Genomic DNA, 23778 nt, shown 5'->3' with positions numbered 1-23778 from the left:
CTACACAATATTTAGTTCATAAAAAAGAAAGAGTCGTGCTTAGCTACCAAAAAAAAGTTCGTCGCTGACTTTCCAGTCGATTTTTGGTGCATCTATGTTTTATGCCGAACTAGTTTCTTCAGAGCGTAATAGGATCTTGGTCGCGAGTGCCGGCACGTTTCGACACGTGATAATGCTACACCAATAAGGTAGCTGCTTTTTGTCAACAGAGTTGCAAGATGGCGTCCACCTTGCCTTCATCGAGCAGTACGGAAGACGAAGAAAATACACCGGAATGTCTTAATAAATCAAAAAACAAACATTGTTTTATGCATATTACTTCAGTCAAGCACGAAGAGGTACATTGTTTCACCACTACACGATGGACTACATACAGGACAAGCCTACAAACGTGGCTCGGCTCTGGAGGTGCAGTACCACAAAGGCTGTTATAATCAGTACACTGTGGAAGTTGCATTTAAAAGCAAAAGGCAATTCCTCAAGTTGAGAACACAAGTGTGTGTCTCGTTTATTTTACATGCAGAAAACGAATGAATGACAAGATGGCGTTGCCCTGTAATCTAACAAGCATGGGGCTCGACGTCATCACAACAATAGAATATTTAAAGGGACCGTGATCCCGGAACATTCATTTTTACGTGTATAACACATTACTTAAATAACTGCATGAAACAACAGTGTGTAGAACCACACTAAGAACAAGGGTGAATTATGAAGTCACATTCACTACACACGTCCCCCCAGAATTCACCATATAAGAAAATAAATCATCGGCGAGGTGGTCGTATTAACCGGCCAGAACGGCTGTGTTTTACAGGGGGTCGAGAAGACACTACCGTGGCAGGTGTACCACCATGACACGGGCGTGGGGCATGGAGTGAGGGAGTTTTGGGGGGAGGGGAGCAGGGGGTGGGTGCAGAGCTGGAGGACGCCCGCGTCGTGGGGGCTGGGCCAATTCAATGGGCCTAGCAACGTCCAAATGAGCTGGTTTGAGGCGGTCAATGGAGAGTCGCTCCGGTTTACCACCCATGTCCACCACAAAATGTTTGTCTCCCGTCTCCAAAACACGGAATGGGCCCTCGTAGGGCGGGCGTAGCGGTCCCCTGTGAGCGTCGTGGCGAATAAAGACGTATTCAGCCGTCTGAAGCCCAGCAGGGATGTGCGACTGAGGGAGGCCGTGACGGGAAGTAGGGACAGGTGCGAAAAGCCTCGCATTGTCCAGTAGTGAGGCCCACTGGAGAGTCGCAGACCAGGGAACGGTGGAAGCAGGAACAAAATCCCCTGGAACCCGCAGTGGCTGCCCATAGACAAGCTCCGCGGATGAGGACTGTAAGTCTTCCTTCGGTGCAGTCCGGATGCCAAGCATCACCCACGGGAGCTTGTCGACCCAGTTGCTGTCTTTGAGGCCGGCACGAAGAGAAGCCTTCATCGACCTGTGAAATCGCTCACAGAGTCCGTTAGCCTGCGGGTGGTATGCAGTCGTGCGGTGGAGTTTCGCTCCGAGGCTCTGGGCCACCGCATTCCACAGCTCAGACGTGAACTGCGCGCTCCCGGTCAGAGGATATGTCCGAAGGGGTGCCGAAACGGGCAACCCAGGTGCCGATAAATGCTCGTGTCATCTCGACAGACGCCAACGATGTCAGTGGCACAGCCTCGGGCCAGCGGGTGGTCCTGTCAACCATGGTCAACAGGTAGGTGAAACCATGAGAGGAGGGCAGAGGGCCAACCAGATCCACGTTAACATGGTCAAACCGCCTCTCTGGCACCGGGAACAACTCTAACGGGGCTTTCGTGTGGCGGTGTACTTTGGCCCGTTGGCACTCAAGACAAGTGGTAGCCCAGTCTCTTACGTCCTTTTTGAGGCCGTGCCAAACAAACTTCGCCGCCACCAGCCTCTGTGACGCTTTCGAACCAGGGTGGGAGAGACCATGGATGGCATCAAAGACGCGTCGTCTCCACCCCGTGGGGACAATCGGCCGAGGACTGCCTGTGGAGACGTCACACATGAGCGTGGTGTCGGCTTCACCAAAAACCACATCCTCTATTTTCAAACCTGTAGTCGAGGTCCTCAGGGTGTGCACGTCTGGGTCTGTGGTCTGATCCGCTGCCATGCGGCTGTAATCCAGACCAAGATGGACTGCCCCTGCCACAGCCCGTGACAGGCAGTCCGCCACCTGGTTGTCCTTTCCGGCCACGTGCTGTAAATCCGTGGTGAACTCGGAAATGTAGGACAGATGACGTTGCTGGCGGGCGGACCACGGCTCGGCCACCTTGGCCATGGCGAAAACCAGCGGCTTGTGGTCGACAAAGGCGGTGAAGTGTCGACCTTCCAGAAGGAAACGAAAGTGTCTGATGGCGAGGTAGAGACCCAGCAGCTCCCGGTCGAAAGTGCTGTACTTACGCTCGTTAGCGCGCAGCTGGCGGCTGAAGAAAGCAAGCGGCTGCCAGGCCCCGCCTACCCACTGCTCGTAGACGGCACCGACAGCGTAGTCCGAGGCGTCCGAGGTGATGGCGATGGAGGCTGTGGCTGAAGGATGTGCCAGCATGGTGGCCTGCGCCAGGGCCGCCTTAGTGTCAGCAAAAGCCTTGTCCCTGCCCTCAGTCCAGTCCACAGCGTGCGTGGCCTTACCTTTCAAGGCCTCGTGCAAGGGCTGCATGAGCTGAGCGGCTCGAGGGATGAAACGGTGGTAAAAGTTCACCATGCCGAGGAACTCCTGCAGGGCTTTCACAGTGAGCGGGCGTGGAAACTGTGTGACCGCCTCCACCTTTGATGGGAGAGGGACTGCACCGTCCTTGGTGACTCTGTGTCCCAGGAAGTCAATGGTGGAGAGACCAAACTGGCACTTGGCAGGGTTCACAATCAGGCCATGTTCGTTGAGCCGCTCGAAAAGTGTTCGGAGGTGCGACAGGTGCTGGGATTTGGACGTGCTCGCTACCAGAAAGTCGTCCAAATACACAAAAAGAAAAGGCAGGTCACGTAAAACAGAGTCCATGAGGCGCTGAAAAGATTGGGCTGAGTTTTTAAGGCCGAACGGCATCCTTAAGAACTCAAAAAGACCAAACGGCGTAATCACTGCTGTTTTTGGAATGTCCAGTGAGTGCATGGGCACCTGATGATAGCCCCGGACGAGGTCTACCTTAGAAAAAATTACCATACCGGCCAGGTGTGCTGAAAAATCCTGTATGTTCGGGACTGGGTATCGGTCAGGTGTCGTTGCCTCATTAAGCCGCCGGTAGTCGCCACATGGGCGCCAGCCGCCACCAGGTTTGGGGACGATGTGCAGGGGTGACGCCCACGGGCTGTCGGATCGGCGGACTATGCCAAGGCGTTTCATGTTAGAAAACTCAGCCTTAGCAACAGCAAGCTTGGTCGGGTCGAGGCGCCGAGCACGGGCGTAGACGGGTGGACCAGTAGTGGCGATATGGTGCTCCACACCATGCTTCACGGCAGACGCAGAGAAAGTGGGCTGAGTGAGTGCTGGAAAACCAGCCAGTAGACGGTGGAAGTCATCCGATGGGGAGAGCATGCTGGACAGTCGTATGGAGTCAGCCCCGCTGAGCGTGCACGTATAAGAGCAGAACGTGACAGCGTCGATCAAACGGCGGTTCTTAACATCCACCAACAGTCCATGCGCACACAAAAAATCAGCGCCAAGGAGGGGAACGGCGACTTTTGCAGTGACAAAATCCCAGCCAAACCGATTCCCTCCGAAACACAACTCAATGTACCTTATTCCATATGTGCGGATGGGGGTCCCATTAGCAGCTTCCATCGGGGGGCCATGGCTGTCGGTTACCATGTCCAAACGGGATGCAGGCAGGACGCTCCTCTGTGCACCCGTGTCACACAGGAAACGTCGTCCGGAGATGCTGTCACGGATAAAAAGCAGCCTGCCTACGCGGCCGACACTCATGGCCACTAATGAGTGCTCACCCAGTCCTGGTGCTCACCCAGGAGATCCAGCATACGGTCCATGAGCTCAGACGGTTTGCTATCACCCAGTCCTTGGAGGGAGAAAAGCCTGCTAGCTCTCTCAGCGTCGGACAGTTCAAAGGTCTTTAACAGGTGGGCTTTGAGCGCTGCATATTTCTCCGTAGCTGGAGGATGTTTAAGGAGACTCACCACTCTGGTTGCTGTTGAGTTACCGAGAGCTGACACAACGTAGTAGTACCGTGTTGTATCAGCGGTTATCTCCCGCAACGCGAACTGCGCTTCAGTCTGGGCAAACCATGCCGACGCTGACGATTCCCAGAATTCGGGGAGTTTGAGGGTGACAGCGTTCGCGGTCATGGTCGAGTCGTGTTTGTGAATACGTCAAGCAAACATCACGTCGGGGTCACCAGTGTGGAAGTTGCATTTAAAAGCAAAAGGCAATTCCTCAAGTTGAGAACACAAGTGTGTGTCTCGTTTATTTTACATGCAGAAAACGAATGAATGACAAGATGGCGTTGCCCTGTAATCTAACAAGCATGGGGCTCGACGTCATCACAACAATAGAATATTTAAAGGGACCGTGATCCCGGAACATTCATTTTTACGTGTATAACACATTACTTAAATAACTGCATGAAACAACAGTGTGTAGAACCACACTAAGAACAAGGGTGAATTATGAAGTCACATTCACTACAACACCAGGTTTTTGACGAGGCCTGAAAAACCAGAGAAAGAACAGTAAGTTATGTAGTAAATTGCATTTCAAGGAGCTACTAACTTAACATTATATAAGTAAACATTCAATCTGCATTCTGTTGTATGTGCACACAATCACAACCCTTATTAATTTCTTTCCTTCTCATTTAAATGTGTTCTAGGAATGAGCCCACGTTTGATGTCAGCTATAAGTTATTCTGTGAGAGGATCATTCGCCAAAGGCTGCTTGTCAACCAAGAGGTGCAGAGAATGGGCCAGCTGAGGAAGGCCTTCATTGAACTGGTGAAAGCAAATGAAGGTCTTGATGCTTCAAACTACAGGTAACTGCAATGCATTTTTCTCTCAAGTCTTATTATTTGTCATGTGCAAGTCTAGCTTTACACAACATGTGTGTGACAGGCCTGAGAAACTGTTTTTAAGTCTTGCTTTTTGCACAGACATGTACCAGTTGGCAACAAAGAGAAGGTGTGTGTGGTGTGTGGTGTGTGTGTGTGTGTGTGTGTGTGTGTGTGTGTGTGTGTGTGTGTGTGTGGTGAGGTTTGTGATGTTGTGTGCCTTTCTTGGGCATCTTTGGTGTTAAATGTGCTGTATGGCAGATAGGTTCTAGCCTGTAATGTCTTGTACCACCTCCACCACTCTCTGCTTTTCATGATACTCCTGTGACTCTTAATTGTCACTGTTTTGTTGTGTTGCAGACAGGATATGTTGAAGAAGAGGCTGACTCGTGATTTCCCCCATCAGTATCAAAAACCTAGAACGGTCATGTATAGAGCTGATGCAGGGTCACAACGCATGCAAATCTTTGGCCCGGATCAGAGGACCCCAACCCAATGGAAAAAGTTTCTCTCAGAAGGAACAAATAAGGAAGCACTTGCCGAATTCCTGTATGTTGTATGGAAAAATGCAGACCTTACAATAGTGGGCAAAAACCTCTGCTTGCACATACAAATCAATGTCACTGTGTGACTGTTAAGGAGGGTGTACAGTCTGTTTGTGTTGTTGAAGACCTGCAGTGTGATCATGAAGAATGTGACACAAGGGTGTTTTTACATGCACAACATGCTGCACGGGAGCATAAAGCTGTCATTATCAAGAGCTCTGACACTGATGTGGCAGTCATTGCTGTAAGTGTGCAGACAGATTTGCCATGCAGTTTATATGTTTTCACAGGGACTGGCAACAGGACACGTATCATTGACATTACCAAGGTGTCATCAGCTCTCGGAACCAGTGTGTGTTCAGCCTTGATCGGAATTCACACATTCTCTGGGTGTGACTCCACAAGTGCCTTTTATGGCAAAGGACAAGGAAAGACATTTTCTGTTGCATGTGAGAAAGATGAGTACCTAAAGGCTTTTACAAGTTTAGGTACTAACTTTAACTTGGAGCAGTCAACATTTGCACTTCTTTGCCAGTATGTATGCCACTTATATGATCAGCCAGCTGCCGATAATGTAAATGAAGCTAGGTACAAGGCTTTCTGTATAGCATCATCAGCCTTGCCAGAATTATGCATTCCCCCTACTGCTGATGCCCTCCATCAGCATTGCAAAAGGGGAAACTACTAGGCTGCAATAATGAGGTCCTGTCTCAAACAAAATATAAGTGCTCCATCACCTGCTGGATATGGTTGGCAAATAGAGGATGGGACCTTGCACATCACCTGGATGACCAGAAACCCTGCCCCTGACTGCGGCTGCAAAGGTGCCTGTGAGACAGGCAGATGTTCCTGTTTTTCTGCAGGATTGTGTTGCACAAACTTATATCGTTGCTGTAATTGTGCCAACACAAAAGAAACTGAGGAACTGGAAGATAACTGTCCTGACACTGACAGTGAGGACTGAGTGTCCTTAATCTGTTATTTCTTATTTAGTTTTGTACAGTTTTATATATCCTATTTCATATTTTTCATAAAGATTGTTTTTATGGTTCATCAGTGTTGTTTTCATTTGTGAATGAATGAATGAATGAATGAATGAACGAACGAACGAACAAATGGTCATTGGTATAAGTACAATTACTGCCTTTTATTGATACAAGGAAGGAGGTTTTTTTTGTCAAATACATAGAAATACTTACGTAAAGCATGTAGTGAAATTTCGTTTGGTGTTAAGCTTTTTCTGTGCGAGTGTGAAGAAAGAAAGATCAAGAAATATTTCATAACAATAATCATCATATCTGCACTAATCACCTTTATTGCTGCTCATGTTCCTACTGCTCATACCACTTATATCTTATGTCATACTGTATATACCATATTTATCTATATTTATATTACCATTTGCACATACTCTGCACTCTTCTACTTTGCACTTCTGGTTAGATGCTAACTGCATTTCGTTGCCTCAGTACCTGTACTCTGCAATGACAATAAAGTTGAATCTAATCTAATCTAATCTAAAATAGCAAGAGGGAGTATAAAGTGCAGTGTGTGTACAGTCCATGTGCAAGTGTGAAAAAAAGTGTAATTGCTGTTTATATAGTCATTGTGTGTGTTCAGGATACGGAATGCTTGAGGAAAGAAGCTCCTTCTCAGTCTCTCTGTTCTGGTCTTGTAGCAGCAGAGACGTTTGCCTGACCTCAGTGTTTAGAAAAGTCCATGGCCAGGATGTTAGGAGTCTTTTACAATACTTTGGGCCCTGGTACGTACTCTTCTCTTGTAGGTCTGTAGGGAGAGGTGCTCTGATGATGCGGTACTGCCGTGCACAGGCTGTACAGTTCCCATACCAAGTGATGATGCTGTCAGGACACACAGCTGATGGGTGCTGATGCTCTGAACTTCCTCAGCTGACGTAGGAAGTACAGTCTTTGCCTTGATTTCTTCAGTGTGTGCTGGGTGTTCACAGTCCATGTTAGATCGTCAGTAAGGTGTATTCCCAGGTATGTCAAACTTGATCTAAATGACTTAACATAAGCATAACATTATCGTATATTTGCCTCATTGTTCTTCTTGGACGCGGCTATGTATACAGCACTATTTAGAATCCATTTAGCCCACTTTTGAGGATGTTCGGGTGTTTTCCTCTTGATCGGCAACGTTGAATCTAACCACGGGAGCCGCCATCTTGCCATTCTGTTGACAAAAAGCAGCTACCTCATTGGTGTAGAACGATCACGTGTCGAAAAGTGCCAGCACTCGCGACCAAGATCCTATTACGCTCTGAAGAAACTAGTTCGGCATAAAACATAGACGCACCAAAAATTGACTGGAAAGTCAGCGACGAACTTTTTTTTGGTAGTTAAGCACGACTCGTTCTTTTTTATGAGCTAAAGATTGTGTAGATGCGCGACTGTGGAGCGGGTTGAAACGAAAACAGTGTTCACCTTACGGCCTATTTCAAAAGCCAAACAAAACCAAACAAACAAACAAAACAAAAACAAGAACACACAGAATGCAAATAGAAACGTCATAGCAATATAGCTTTTAATTTGATATTCAGTCCAACAGTGCAGTAGCCTTAATCAGGCAGTTTTGCTCAGTCTTTATAGACTTCACTCAGCATTCAAGTAAAGTCCCCTGACTAGTGTTCAGGTATAGCAGCAGTCAGCATGTATGGATGTGACTGTCAATTAGGCTCACAGTGACGTCATTATAGAGAAACACAATACTATTTGGCTTTTATGATACATACATGCAGGAATTATAAAACCAGCATACTCATGTGATATAATAAAATACTTCTTTTTCAAGAATAAAACAATAAAAATAGAGGTAATCAAGCGCTGTATTACAGATGTGCATAAAAATAGAGATAGATTCCTTCAAAAGACATTTTAAATATACACAAAAGGCAAGCATCTGAGATATATCCTTGTTAAAATCAATCAATAAATAAATTAATAAATAAACAAATAAATAAACAAATTTAATTTAAAACCCTAACTCTGAAAATATCTTGAACTTCAGAGAATAGTCCATGCAGCATTTTCAAGTCATTCAGTAATTTAACTTCTTTGCATAAGGATAGCCATTCAGATCAGGACAGCACTTTAACAACAACAACAAATGATTGCCTTCACAACAGGAAAGATACCTGTGTGAGTGGGAATCAACCTTCACACATGTACATGATTAATCTCCACTGGTTCTTCCCCTGATCTAAGATCTCTGAGTTGGTGGGCCTCCTCTTGATTTGATTGTCCTTGTTCACCTTTATCCTCTGGCTCTTTGGCTTCTGCACTACCGCGCTTATCAAACTCGGCAGTGATCTCGGCCAGAGGCCTACCTTCTGATCCTTTGGCTTCTGCACTGCCGCGCTTATCAAACTCGGCAGTGATCTCGGCCAGAGGCCTACCTTCTGATCCTTTGGCTTCTGCACTGCCGTGCTTATCAAACTCGGCAGTGATCTCGGCCAGAAGCCTACCTTCTGATCCTTTGGCTTCTGCACTGCCGCGCTTATCAAATTCGGCAGTGATCTCAGCCAGAGACCGACCTTTAGTTTCCGGAAGGTTCCAGTACATGAAGAGACAGGCCAGCACGCAGATGCCACAGAAGGGAAGGAAACAGAACTGTCCTAGGTTGCCAACGATGAACGGGAAGGCCATGCCCACCAGGAGGAGGTTGAGCCACATGAGTGAACCAGCCACCATGTAGGCGGCAGGCCGCACCATCTGGTCAAAGAGCTCAGCGGGCAGCACACCAGTCACCCCGGCAGGGCCCATGCCGAAACTGAGGATGTAGGCGAAGATGCACAGCATACTTAAGTAGGGCATGCCTGGCACCTTGCCCTGCAGGCAGAGGGCCATGGTGAAGACCACCGCCCAGCCTGACATCATCGCATACCCACCCATGAGGAGCCGGCGGCGGCCTGTGCGCTCTATGAGTAGGTTGCACATGATAGAGGCGGTCAGCTCACAGGCGCCCGTGCCGATTGTTATGTACTGGATCTTCCCTGTGGGAATGCCGGCCTCCTGAAAGATGTAGGAGGCGTAGAAGTAGATGGAGTCGTTGCCACAAAGCATCATAGCGCTGCTGGCGGCCATGATAATTCGGAGCTGCCGCCACAGGTTTCGGTCGGACAGCAAGCCCCAGAGGGAGCGTGCCTGAGCACCTGCGGCCAGCTCCTGCTCCTGGAGGATCTCCTCCATCTCCTCCTCGGAGACACTGCACCCACGGAGCCTCCTCAATGCCTGGCTGCAGCCTTCCTTATCTCCCTTGTCGATGAGCAGAAACCGCGGGCTTTCAGGGAACCAGGGCAGGGTGAGGACTTGGAACAGCCCAGGAAGAGCATTACTGGCTAGCAGGTAGGGCCAGCAGGAGTCTGATCCGAGCACTTCAGTCAGGCCAACCACCTGCCCGAGCATGATGCCAAATGCGGTGAACACGGCAGAGGAGAAGGTGACAGCTCCACGCAGATGCTTAGGCGCGCTCTCGCCGAAGTACATGGGCTGCACGTTCATACTCACACCAGCGTTGATCCCCACAAGCAGCCGAGCGAGTATGATCATCTCAAAGGAATGAGCAGTACGACTGGTCAGCGCAAACAGAGCACTTGAGAACAAAAAAATGTTGTTTAACAAGAGACCACCTTTACGACCGAACCGGACCGCCATGGGCCCAGCAAGTAATGCGCCAAATAGACCACCCAGGGAAAAGGCAGAGATGATGACTGTCCATATCAGTGTTAAGTGACTTTGCTCAAGTGACACAGACCAGCGCTCCCAGCAAGTGTCATTAATGAATTTCTGAATGTGCGTTGTAGGAGCATTAATGATAGCAATATTGTAGCCGTACTGCAAAGTACCACCGATCGCAGTACAGACCACCGTCAGTGCTAAAGTCACATCCCCTTTCATTGTTGTGGTCATGCACTAAAAGTGTTCAATGGGCTTACCCATCATCTTGTAGCCTCATTAATAACGGACCTATTTTGTGCGTGTAGAGTGACGGTCCATTACTCAGGATTACATTTATTCAAGACAATTTTGCTTTAACACATGCCGAGTATTAAACCAACGTTTGTTAATCGCCCCAGTGCTATCACAGATGGTTTCAGGACGATTCACCCGAGTCACTTCATGTGTCGGTTGTGTCCACATAAGACGTCATCATACGGCGACAGTGACGTTTGGCAACGGATTTCGATAGGTTCGATAAGCATGTAAGTCGCCCTCTTTTCAGTAAATTTGCACATTTATGTGAATGGTGTGCTTTAATATTCAATGATGGGTGTTAAGCTGTTAAGTCTTGTATAGGTGTATATTTCAAGCCGGTATAGCTATTAATTTGATGTAACACACAAGGCTAATTCTTACCAGCTAGCTACCATTATCAGTATCAGCCCACCTGATAGCATCTTACTTTTAATTATGTCTAAGCTAATAAACCCTTCCTATATGATTATATGAAACAGATGTAGCGCAGTGCTTAACATGCTAGCCTGTGACATCAACGTGCATGTGTTTCTAACACAGGAAGCTAACAGAATACCCAGTTAAATTCGATTTCGCTAACGTTAACATTAGTTCACGAATGAATGAGCCTACTTTGTGACTGAGCAAATATTGCAACGGTGCCTAGCTTATACACCACCACACGTCTGTTGACACTATATACGAGTCACAGTCAGATTAATTGTTGTTGTAGTAAAACAAATGCCATAACTCCTTCATCCATTTCATCAGGGCTCCATCGCCCACCAAGAGGAAGGATCGCTCTGACGATAAAACCAAAGAGCGAGGAAAGGAGAAAGTAAGCAGCAAAGACGGAGCGGACAAGGAGAGGACCAGGGAGAAGGGTCACAAACGCCGCAGCGCTTCCACTGGCAGCAGCAGGTGAGGTTTCTCTAACGACATCACCATAGGCTAGCAAACTGTCCTTCAAAAGATACTTCCACATATCTATTTGTGTAGATAATGCATTCTTCATAAACACGACATTGGCCTTAACAAGCTGAAGTCTGTGTAGCCGTCTATGCTGCTGTTGTACCTGTACAATTAGTCTGTCCTGTTATGAGTTTGGACATTGGGGCCTGTGAGACAGTTCAGACATGTTAACCTGCTGTTGACATGTTATGTTTTTGTGTGGTGAGAGGATTATTCCAACTTAAGAAAGGCCTGACTATCCTGACTATATTGTGTTTGTCTGTGTCTCATGTAATAATGTCTGTGGATTGATGGGAGACACTTTGTGTGATGGTAATGGATGTACAACCCTGTAGTTCCAGTTCCAGCAGCAGCTCTGGCTCCAGCTCTGGCTCCTCCAGTGGCTCCAGTTCATCTTCGGCCTCCAGTCGCTCTGGGTCCTCCAGCTCCCGCTCCTCCAGTTCCTCCAGCTCCACTGGGTCACCCACCCCTAACCGTCGTCGCCATGACAACCGCAGACGTTCTCGTTCCAAGTATGAGTGACTGCGCTCATTTTGTCCGGAGATCTTTCATTATGCACTTACCAGGTTTTTCTGTCAGGATGTACATACAAACTTACTTATCTTGCAGGCCTGATTTTATGTATGTCCATTTGTGTTGAATATGCTCCTTTTTACGGGATTTCATAGTCACATGCCTGAGTTTTAAAACTTTCATTAGTTCAACTGTCACTTACAGCTGTCTTTTTTGCACTGTCAGTAAACAAACTTTTATCCAAACTTACCAGGATGGGTCTATTTAGTACTGTTTAATTACACAGTTGTACAGTCCTAACATAATATTATATGGTGCAACTACACAAAGACAACAGTTGTGTAACGTGTTATGGAATATGTGGCATTTGCACTGCAGGTCCAAGTCTGTGAAGAAAGATGACAAAGATCGACGTCGCAGGAGCCCCAGCCCAAGGCCCACTAAGGTGTACCTGGGCCGTCTCACCAGAAACGTCATCAAGGTAATTCTGCTCTTACGTCAAAGGTTACATTTTAAGTAAAAGTACATTATCAGGGTGTCCGCAGGGTTTTAAAAAGTATTAAAAGGTGATAAATCAAAATTGCCAAATTTAAGGCCATTAAAAGTGTTAAATGTGGTTTTAGAGGTATACTTTTTTTTTTCAATAGGTATTATTTTTTCAGACTATCAAGTGTCCTATTCTGATTGAAATTCTATCTGCTAAAGTTTGTGTTAGTTCGATTAAATGCAGGCTTTAGCAAAGCTGGGCACATCATCAAAGATCTTCCGTATCAATCCTGAAGTCTCAACTTTGTATGTTTGATGCTGACGTCATATTCAGTGGTCGTTCGACATCTCAAACACTTTGCGCGCTTCAACTGGGTAGCCAACTGGCTGGCTTACGTTTTTGACTTGTTTAGGCATATCTTCAACGTCCAGACAACCATCGTCGTCGTCATGGGCAAATGCAAGTTTTCTGACAGCTGGGTGCAGGACCCAGCGTTTAAGGACTAGCTCAGGCCTGTAGTAGGGAATAACCGGCAGGCTTATTGTTCGGTTTGTAAAAAAAACACCAATGTCAACTGGATGGGAGCTAATGCACTTCGGTCACATATGCAATCCACTAAACATAAAAATGGAATGCGCGGTCGACGAGAGCAGTTAATTCTACCACTCTGCCAACTGTCTGTGCTGCTGCACCACCACCACCGAAATCTAGTGCCACGGTACCAGCCAAGTCTACGGCTCCAGCGACTACGTCTGACCTCCGGGTGACTATGGGCGCCACACCAACACTGCGTGCGGAGGCTCTGTGGTGTTTAAACACTGCAGTTAAACACCACTCATTAAACTCCAACGAAGGAATTTCGGAGCTGTTTAAAGAAATGTTTCCAGACTCTGACATCGCCAAGTCATTCACGTGTGGTAAAGACAAAACCGGCTACATCATCAGATTTGGATTAGCATCGTTCTTCAAAAAACAGCTTGTTGATGGCATCAACAAGCCTGGGCCATTCGTGTTGATGTTTGTTCATGAATTCATATTAGGCCTATAGCACAGGTTTATGTTAAAATCAAATTATAGCAGTTCACCAGTTCACGTAGTGGATGCCAGTTTGTGAAGTGATATCAGCAACAATTCATATAGCACAGGGGTGGGCAATTAATTTCCCCAAGGGGCCACATGAGATAGTGGGACTGTTGTAGAAGGCCGGACCAATAGGCTGAACTCAATTCTGCTCAATAAAAGTTGTATCTCTTTATATTACATTGTATTGTTTTGATTAACTGCTACTGGTAAGAGAAGATGTTACATTTAGGCTATCAAAAAAAATTGGTGCAGGCATGGTAAAAACGCCAACATTATTGAATCAACATTTAATCAACATTCACCAAAACGATTTTGAAAATGAGCATGTTTTTGCAGTATTAAAGGTGATCCCAGACGATCAATACACATGGCACACACACACACACACACACGAGAGCAAGCTTGCAATGCAATAGTATAAGTATACAAATTAATAGTAATATCAATTTTTAATGGCGCAAATGGTCGCAGGCACGCACACACGCAAGAATGTAGGCCTACGAAAATAAAAAAATATCCCGCTTATTATACGGTTACCTGCCAAAACAATAGAAGACACTTCTCCAAAATACCTCTTTTTAATGAGTTTGTTGCAATTTAGTTCTTCACGCAAATGCGAAGCAACCCACCTTCTGACTTCAAGTTTCAATGACTTTCAGTTACGTTAAATGACCGGACTACTTGCGTTGCGGAATGATATGAAAGATGTGAATTAGAAGCACAAAACCCGTTGCCAATGACAGCAGTCATACATTTTTCGCAGCAGTGAATATAAAGAAATTACAGACCTGCGAACGTTGGGATGGCCCATTCAAATCAAAGGAACTTTTTGGAACATTCTGAAGAGCCGTATAATAAGTACAGGTATTTACGTTTGATTCCTAATTTACAATTGACCTCCGCGGGCCGCACAGGCACAGCCAACGGGCCGCAAATTGCCCTTGGGCCGCACTTTGCCCAGGTCTGATATAGCAGATGCCAGCCAGTGTGCTGGAACTATCTCTCCATTGTACATTTAATGTAGTTTGTTTAATTTTTATTCACAAAATGAAATAAATGTGTGCAATATGTGGTCAACATCAGTGAGTCTCTAAATCTATTATGTTGTGTATAGTGTTATATATGTCAAAATCTGCGTAAACGTTAGAAAGGTCGCTGATTAACACTTGCAACTGTCAGTGTCATGATGGTTTTTAAAAAATTCAGAAGGTAGTAAAAAAAAGGTATTAAATTTAACTTAAGGATTGCTGTATATACCCTGATTATGACTCATGCCATCATTTGGCTTTTCTGTTGCTTCGCAGCTGACAAGATTATACCATGCATACATTATATACATACATGTTTTCTGTTTTCTTGTCATGATTAAATTAAGACTGTCCAAGAGATCATTCTCCAGCAATATTGCATGGCATCTTTTTATACATATTAGCTTGACAGTCCAACTCACAAGCCTCTCTGCACCCTCTTGTACATGTCCTCTGAAGGAACACATCCAGGAGATCTTCTCCACCTATGGGAAGATCAAGATGATTGACATGCCCATGGACAGACTCCACCCCCACCTGTCCAAGGGCTACTGCTACGTGGAGTTTGAGACGGCCGACGAGGCAGAGAAGGCCCTCAAACACATGGATGGAGGTGAGTGGGCAGGTGGACCTTCACGGCACTGAAAATCTCTGGTTAAGAATTTCTGAGGGGCAATGGGAAGAAAGAATGCAATTAGGTCAATTCCACTGACATGTTTGCTGCATGGAGCATATTTATGGCTGTGTGAAGATATTTATGGCTTGGAAGTGAACTGCAAGGGCTGTCTTTGTTACTTAAATGCAGTTATGCAGGAATAGTATTTATGGATGAAAATTAGCTACCATTTATAAAAGTGGTGTTTGTCAATAATAAATACATCCATTCAGGGAATAAGACCAAAGAACACCTTTTTCTGGGAGGCAATTCTGAGAATATGTTCTGAAAACCACTAGATATTTCACAGACTCAAGTGATTAGTAGTATGATAATGACACAGGGTAAGTGGTGGGTTGAAAACACAAAAGGGTAAAATGAAAAAAAGCGTTGGTATTTTTTTAGTTATATAGAAGGAAACTACAATGCCTCTTCTATACTCATTTACCTACACACACGCACGCATACACAAATATGTAATTTTTCATAATTGTGTTTATCTTTGATGTGCAGGTCAGATTGATGGTCAGGAGATCACCGCCACTGCTGTGCTGGCCCTCAGGGTGCGCCCACCCCCTCGCCGCCCCAGCCCACCCCGCAGGATGCCCCCTCCTCCGCCCATGTGGCGCCGGACCCCCCCACGAATGAGAAGGAGGTTCGTTCTCAATTGGCTGTGTGCTGGAGGCGTGCTTTGTTTAATTTTTTGGTGGGACAACATAAATGATATAGACCACAACAACTATCAAGTGTTAATTTACTGAACTTATCAAAGCAAACCAGTTTGAAGTCCACTTTCATCTTGCCGAGATGACCATGTTTAAAAGATTCCTGACTTTTACGTTAACTGAGAATTGGCTCTTCTGTGGCACCGTCGTCTGTGTGACTGCATTCCTCTCTCTTGTCAGGTCCCGGTCGCCTCGGCGACGGTCTCCAGTGCGCCGCCGTTCCCGATCTCGCTCACCTGGACGAAGACGCCATCGCTCTCGTTCCAGCTCCAACTCTTCGCGATGAAGAGCAGCAGGGGGTCACAGAATCCTCTGTGGATTTCTCCAAACTCTGTGCGCATGGCAGAGCATCAGTGTGACCTGCAGTGCTATATGAGCTGCCTTTTAATGAGACTTCAAGACCGTCTCTCCACTGATGGCCATGTTATGAAGGGAGCAAAGTTTGTTTGCAGCTCTATCCTGTTGATGTGTTTATCCTTTAGACATATTTTAGTGTTTGTACAACTTATTATGATTGTGTACTTGTACATAAGAGAAAGAGTTTGTATAGATAAAACCTTTAGGGTGCTGTGTTTTAGTTTGACCTTACTCTTAGTTAACACAGATGGCACGCCGTTTTTTCGTTGCTGTTTGTCTGGTTCAGTTCTTCTGAAACAAACACACTGCATGACGCTGTCGTCGATTTCTATTACCATAGTGATTTATGGTCCAGAACTGTCTACTTGTGTGATGTGCAACAATGTGATTCCGAGGGCCTTTGTCATTATCAGATTTATGTGTTCTATTGACAATAAAATGAGTGAAAGCTCAACAAAACAACCAGTCTGAGTCTGGGAGGTATTTGTGCAAATATACCAGTGCCAGATGTTTTTTTTCTATACAAAATACAATAGTGATTAATTTAAACAGAAAAAATAAGGCTCCCTATTTCATCGACATCACATCTTTAGACTGTCAAGCTAAGATTTAATTGCATGCAAGCAGGATAAATATATTTCTGGTTCAGCTGACTGGTTTGAAGCATTTAAGCATTTTGTTAGTGACACGTCGGTGTTGTGCACTGGCATTGCCACAGCTTATATTTTAATTATACAAAAAACAATTGGTTTACATCAACTGACATTTTATATATACAATATTTTGGTAATGGGGTATCATTTACACAAACGTAACAATTTATGTACAAGGTCTAGGAACATTAGATAATATGTCCCCATCTGTGTGTTTCTCAGAGAGCAGGCTTATTGTCCTGATGATTTGGACTCTGGCTTCTCACTGCTTGGTTCATCCATGATGTCTTTGAAGCCCAGCTTTTCCAAAGGCTCCCTGGCCATCAGCTGACTATAGAACACAGACAGGACTCCATGACAACAGGAACTACAATTTCTAAATTAGACATATAAATATTTTACAGTACAGAACAGTAAAGGTATGGCTTTCTCTTTGCATACATTCTTGTGGCAAGGATTGCAACTCTTCAGTACGCAAATTTTTCAGTACGTTCATACTATGATGGAAGTATTAGTTTTGCATTTGACCAACATTGCTCGCCCGTTTCAGTGTGCAACAGCCATAACTGTCGACGGATTTCAGGCTTCCAGTCTTCACATCATCATTCAGACAACTTACTTGTCCATCCTGCATTCTAGATAGTCTTTGGACTGCAGTCGACACTTGGAGTTATCGAAGCTGTTTACCCTGAGGCAGTGCATGAATGTATCTTTGAAAGCTTTGCATTCTCCTACAGTGGAATAAGAAAATGTCTTGATGAGTAGAGAAATCCAAAGCACACAAAGTGATTCATGTCAATTGCTGTTGTTACCATGGCTGTGAATAGAATACTCTTACGTGACGCTATTGACTGATTCAAAACAATATTTCAGCCAATATCTTACTGAAAGTAAACAGGAACTTTATCAACGTTTAGCCTTCCTAGCTTAGACAACAACCACTAGTGGAGGTGTGAGTTTAGATAACCAACAACAAACCCATCGTTAACTCACCAAAATGATCCAGAGGAAAAGCGCCCTTGTCCGGCGCACGAGGGCGGAACGTTTTTGAACTAAAATTCATTGCTGTCGACATCTTTGCGTTTTGGCATCAACGAAGTTAGCAACAAAAGTATCCAGTTGACATTAGCGTGAGCATTGAAAGCACATTCTCCTTCTGTGGTAGTATTGTTAAAACCATAAGGGCTCAGTGCTGCCACCTGCGGGAGTGGTGGATCTACCGCAGACGAGTTCCAGACTTTCAGAGGTTCCAGAAGTTCCAGAGGGTGGAAGGTGACTCTAAAATTGGTGTGCAGACGTGTAGACAGCATGACTGGCCGCGCCAGAGTGCAGTCTGGCGCATAGGGAATATTTACCCAGCAAACCACATGTTACCAAAACAAATGTTTCAATCCATCCAAAATTCAATGTGGTTTCGAAGGGGTATTTTCCCAGTGATGCTGTCATGAAAGCTGTTTTGCAGCAAACCACATTTAAAACTCAACCGAGCCAAATGGCGAACGCTCAACATCAGCTGCAGATCCAGCGTGACAGCTCTGAGTCGATCCATCTCTTAGCTCATTCTATTGTTCATTCTTTTGTTCAGTTGGAGACTCTGATGTGGTGCCAAGAAAACGTATTGATCATAAATCATTCTGTCATACAAACACTTAGGATGTTGTAAAGTCCGAACTTAAACCAATACTGCTGCATTGTATATTTTGAACATTGTCGTTTGTTGACACGAATATTCCTTTTCGAATAATATACAGTGCAAATTTCAACACCAAACCTCAACTTCAAGCCAGGTTGAGTCCATGTTGCTAAAGCAAGGAGAAGAAACGTTTTGTCCACAAAGAAGAGTTTATTATGACTCAAACCTCATTCATGGAACAAAATCTTTCTCAGAAAATATAGGAATAAATCTTTGTTAATTAATATATATAATATAGGCTACGCACAGAATATATACACCAGCTTGTTGCTAAATAAATACATTTGTGTAGACGGTTTTGTTTTTAGGGCTTCGAGGCTTGACAGGTCCAGGTGGTTGGTTCAGGGCTGTACACAAATTCTCTCCTGAAAAGAAGAAAAACCAGGGTCACAAAGTGTATGTAAAATCCTCCACGCTGAGGAATCTTCTGGAACAGTCTTTAACGATCCTTCATCTGATTGTATTCCACTGTGTGTCGTTTAGGCAATATTTACAGACATCTGTGGCTGGTTGTTCTATAAGTTACCATGGAATCATGGCTGAATTTTACTAACTTGATCAAATGTTCATTTTCCCCCATAATGCATTGACATGAAATATTGAGGCAGTTTGTTTCTGCTGCCGACTGTGGCATTTTTTACAGTGACGTCGCTCATGACTAATGCCATTTTCTTCATACTGAACTTACAGCTGTACACACATGCATTTCCCCGTAAGCTGGACACACATCTGCTACACATATCTCCCCACACACCACATGTAGTTCTGGGACCTCTCTCGTTCAGCTACTGCAAAAAACGATATATCAGCTACATACATCATGAAGAGTAAACCTAAGCATCTTGCTCTGAAAACTCACTCTCTCCGTGGCGGTTCTCCACCCCCCTGGCACAGCAGTCCCTCGTCACACGGGCACACCTGGTTGATGCTGAAGGCCAGGCCACCGTCGGGCACGAAGCATCCCTCGCCCGGCGCCAGCTTCCGCTTGCACACCTGCTCACCATGGTGACGGGCACAGCACATGGAGGACCCACAGTCCCTGTCCACCTTACACCTGGCACCTGAGAGAGACAGAGAGCAAGGGAGAAAGAGACAGAGAGAGTTGGAGAGAGAAAGAATTAGTCTCATATCTCTATGTCACTGCATGCTACAGATAGCAAAAGGGTATTGTGCATGTGTATGTGTTAGTGTGTGTGTGCACGTATGCGTGTGTGTGAGTGTGCATCTATGTGTGTGTTCAAATGTGTGAGTGTTTGTGTGTGTGTGCACGTATGCGTGTGTGTGAGTGTGCATCTATGTGTGTGTGCAAATGTGTGAGTGTTTGTGTGTGTGTGTGTGTAGACGACACATCCAATCATCCAATGAATCTTTACTTCATATAATCTCCCTGACACTCCTATACAATTACTCACTCTAATAACTAATTACACTTGTACATCTCTCTACCTTCAAGAAGCTTTTGAAGACCCAACTCTTCAGAGAGCACCTCCCCTCCTAACTGGCACCTGACTAGCGCTTAACTTGCACTTCAGCAGTTACATTCCTGCACTTCTTTTTCCTTTTTTCTAGGTCGTTGTTTTTCTAATTCTCATGTAAAGTAGTATTTATTGTTACACCATGCTTTTTATTGCTCTTAGCTTGACTGTTCTCTCCCTTGTACGTCGCTTTGGACAAAAGCGTCTGCTAAATGACTAAATGTAAATGTAAATGTAAGAAGCTTCGCCCCCGTCTCCTAAGAGAGGTATTGATGTTCTCTCTTACCCTCTTGTCCTCCGGGGATGCTGCGCAGGCACTTCCCAAACATACAGTGCAGGCTGCGCACACACTGGGCGTCCCGTCGGCAGAACTGACCCTCCTGTCTCAGTGGGACACAGCGGCCAAAATGGCGGTCACAGGAGAAGCCTTTCCCACACGCCCGGTCATGCTCGCAGGCCACCTGAAGAGAAAGGGTGGAAAAATGACACGGTCAGTTGTGTTTCTGGATTAGCCTAAGCTAGCAAGGATATGTTTTGATAACTGGAGGTCAGGCCAGTATCAGTATTACGAACTTTGCTGTGCTCAAATGTTAAAAAGGGACCCTGCGAGATCTCCCGAATTGTGGTGCTACAGGAGATCTAATTGTATTTCGTTCATGATGATACAAAGATGGTCCAACATATCTGTGTTCTTAGACTGTCAAACCATTTGCAGAACATTTACATCCGTTTGTGACAAATAAACACCCCCCCCCCCCCGCCCCCCAGACACACACCAAGACATTAAACTTTATGCAGAAAAGTTTCTGAACCCTAACATCCACCACCACCCCATCCCCCGTCCGCCATTTCCTCTCTCTGTTTGTTCAAGCAACCAGAGCTCAACCCAGGGGGACTGCTGAAGTGAGCAGCACCTTCTCTTGTGTCAACACTCGTGCGGCGCTGACAACGCTGTGTGATTAACATAAATTGGGGGCAAACTTTTGGTTGTAAATCTAATCTCAGACTGGACTTAGAGGAGGTCAGCCCACGAGAGGACTGTGAGGGGTTTTAAAATAGATGGAGAGCTTCTCTCTGCATAATATTTTGAAACAGGGAAGCTTGGGTTCTGCTTGTGCTCCACCTCCTACAATTTATCAGGGATAAGACTATAATCAAAACATTTAGATGCATGTCTCAGTTCAAACAAACACTGTAAAAGCTTCTATTTAGCATGCAGTATATCGTTTATCACTTACTGCTAGCAAACAAATAACAGTTTTAAGGGTAAGTAATTGTCAACTGAGAAAGAGTGGACAGTCTAATGATAGCCAGGACTAGAAAGTTTCACCACTAAAATGATGATTGCAATGATAACAGTCTTGATAAATGTCTTAAATCACACAAAAAAACATATTAAGAAAATCATTTATAGGTTATAATATCTATGCACAACCAGCAATGTATCTGTTTCTGTCTGTAATAACAAAGTTATAATTATTATTATCATTAGCCAGTTTCCAATACTAAATCTACCAGCACAAAAGGGCTGTAGCTGTGGGGGATATGAGCATTCAGTGTCCACCTACCGAGTCTGCTTTGTGGCTGAGCGGCAGGCTCTCTGGTTCCCTCTCCCTGTGTCTCAGAGGCCCACCCTCTGGAGGGGTGTAGGGCATGGCCAGCATCCAGGCCCATATGTGTGCCTGAGCTACGGACAGGCACACACACACGCCCAGCATCCTCAGCGCTGTTCTCGCCACGCTGCTCATCTCCACAGCTCCCCAGGAACACACTCCAAGCCGAACGAGACGGTCGGAGATGGGTAAACGAGGAGGAGTAGGAGAAGAAGATCGAGTCGTTCGAGACTGTAGTCCTTTAGACTGATGTGAACAGATCCTGAGGCTGACCCAAACAAAGTGGTACAGGATGATAATTGTTGTAAGATGGGGAGATTTGAATGCAGTATTGTGGAGAGGTGATCTTGGCTGGGAGAAGAGTCCTCGTCTTAGATGTTCCCAGCGCTGTGGTAGACGTATGCAGCAGGTCTTCTCCACCAGGCTTAAATAACTCCCAGGATCCCCTGCGCCCCCCCACTGTCCACCACCCATTTGAAAAAATGTTGTTTATCCAAGCCATGGGAAAGGTGGAGACAATTAGTATTTAATGGATTAACTAAATTGTTTGCACCACCCCTTACCCTCCCATACCCACCCCCCTCGTCCCTGTGGATAACAGTAGCGAGTTTATCAGTGTGAAGGTGGTAGGGGGATTAAGTGTCTGTGTGTGTGTGTGTGGGGGGTGGGGGGGGGGGGGCAGTTATCAGGGCAGTAATGGACTAACAACAGGCCCCTCACAATAGGGGCAAGACAAGAATCTCGCCAGCCTACAGCTGGGTCTCTATTGGGAACATCTAAATGGGATGAGGGGCTCCTAAGGGGACAAAAGGGTCCCCTTTAAAAAAACAAACGTTGGGATCCCTCTGGCTTGTTCGGGTGTCAACGGGGGAGGGGCTGGGCCATGCGCTGTTGACCCGGGCCTCTCACTCTCGACAAACAGAAGCCGCTGGACCTCCAGGGCTCATGCTGGGCGTAAATTATGGAGGTGCGCTCCACAGACGACCCCAACGATCTCATTAACCGCAATTGTCACCAGCGATTAGCACCCAGAAAATAGTGTCTGTGTGTGAGGGAGAGAGTGTGTGTGTGTCTGTGTTTATGTGTGTTTATGTGTGTGTGTGTGTGTGTGTGTGTGTGTGTGTGTGTGTGTGTGTGTGTGTGTGTGTGTGTGTGTGTGTGTGTGTGTGTGTGTGTGTGTGTGTGTGTGTGTGTGTGTGTGTCAGGAGGAGGGGATCTGATTTTGGAGGGGTGCTTGTGCTCTCTCTGTAAACAAATCTCAGCATGGTGATGAGAGACGGGGTGTCTTGTTCGTTTTGTGATTTGCTACCATTTGATTTAAATGTCAGCAGGGGCCATGTTTCCAACACTGTGTCCATGTTCTCCCCTCTCTCTAGTTCTTCATATTTAAACATCAGTTTGTAGCTCTTCCCTTTTTTCCTTCTGCCAAGAGCTGTACTACCCAACGCTCATTAATTCATAAAAAATTTTATTCTTTGTTTTTCCTTTCCTCGTATTTATCATGCTCCTCTTCTCTTTCCTTACCTCTCTTTGTTCATTCGTGTCAACTTGCCGTACATTTTCAATCCATTCCTATTTTCTCTTCTCCAGCTTTGAAACTCTCACTCTCTCGCGTCTCCTCATTTGTCATTCTTTCGGAACCTCTGGAACATCTCCAGACCTGCCCTGTCGCCTCATCACATGTTCCGAGGTGAGGAGGAACCTTTTTAGAGAACTGAAGTCATAAGCTGAGGAAGGACCACTGCTTCATGCCCAGACCATATTCATAGGTTTGCTCTAGTTTTCTTCCCCCTGGTTCAGTAAACTTCCACATTCGAAGCATTGGAATTCTGGTGCAGAATCTTTACCCGCACACGCACACACACACACACATACACACACACACACACACACACACACACACACACATACACACACACACAGGTACACACACACACACACACACACACACACACACAAACACACAGACACACGTACACACACACACACACACACACACACGCACACACACACATAC

At 45.7% G+C, this 23778-nt stretch overlaps 4 protein-coding genes across 5 annotated transcripts; 1 reads left to right on the top strand and 3 right to left on the bottom strand.

The window, feature by feature from the left end:
• Positions 1-8055: 8055 nt before the first annotated feature.
• Positions 8056-10647, bottom strand: LOC116218701 (solute carrier family 2, facilitated glucose transporter member 11-like). 2 transcript variants are annotated; one of them, XM_031561193.2, is made up of 2 exons: positions 8890-10647; positions 8056-8820 (listed from the first exon to the last, which is right to left on the bottom strand). In XM_031561193.2, exons 1-2 carry the CDS (start codon positions 10460-10462, stop codon positions 8711-8713), a joined length of 1683 nt encoding a protein of 560 aa, XP_031417053.1. In that variant the 5' UTR covers positions 10463-10647; the 3' UTR covers positions 8056-8710. The 2 variants fall into 2 exon arrangements, with proteins under 2 accessions (XP_031417053.1, XP_031417051.1); XM_031561191.2 differs by having other exon boundaries at positions 8056-10647.
• Positions 10640-16792, top strand: LOC105905426 (RNA-binding protein with serine-rich domain 1-like). Its single transcript, XM_031561194.2, has 7 exons — positions 10640-10755; positions 11279-11428; positions 11815-11991; positions 12371-12473; positions 15050-15203; positions 15759-15900; positions 16151-16792. The coding sequence occupies exons 1-7, from the start codon at positions 10673-10675 to the stop codon at positions 16254-16256; spliced, it is 915 nt and encodes a 304-aa protein (XP_031417054.1). The 5' UTR covers positions 10640-10672; the 3' UTR covers positions 16257-16792.
• A 284-nt stretch (positions 16793-17076) lies between these two features.
• On the bottom strand, positions 17077-18162 carry LOC105905425 (cytochrome c oxidase assembly protein COX19). The gene is made up of 3 exons (XM_012833426.3): positions 17974-18162; positions 17600-17711; positions 17077-17311 (listed from the first exon to the last, which is right to left on the bottom strand). Exons 1-3 carry the CDS (start codon positions 18053-18055, stop codon positions 17212-17214), a joined length of 294 nt encoding a protein of 97 aa, XP_012688880.1. The 5' UTR covers positions 18056-18162; the 3' UTR covers positions 17077-17211.
• A 761-nt stretch (positions 18163-18923) lies between these two features.
• On the bottom strand, positions 18924-22111 carry LOC105905398 (dickkopf-related protein 3-like). The gene is made up of 4 exons (XM_012833395.3): positions 21717-22111; positions 20435-20609; positions 19533-19734; positions 18924-19038 (listed from the first exon to the last, which is right to left on the bottom strand). Exons 1-4 carry the CDS (start codon positions 21894-21896, stop codon positions 18978-18980), a joined length of 618 nt encoding a protein of 205 aa, XP_012688849.2. The 5' UTR covers positions 21897-22111; the 3' UTR covers positions 18924-18977.
• Positions 22112-23778: the final 1667 nt, after the last annotated feature.

This window comes from Clupea harengus, chromosome 23, assembly GCF_900700415.2.
Source record: "Clupea harengus chromosome 23, Ch_v2.0.2, whole genome shotgun sequence".
NCBI classification, from domain to species: Eukaryota; Metazoa; Chordata; class Actinopteri; order Clupeiformes; family Clupeidae; genus Clupea; species Clupea harengus.
This window is presented reverse-complemented; position numbering and strand designations above follow the sequence as displayed.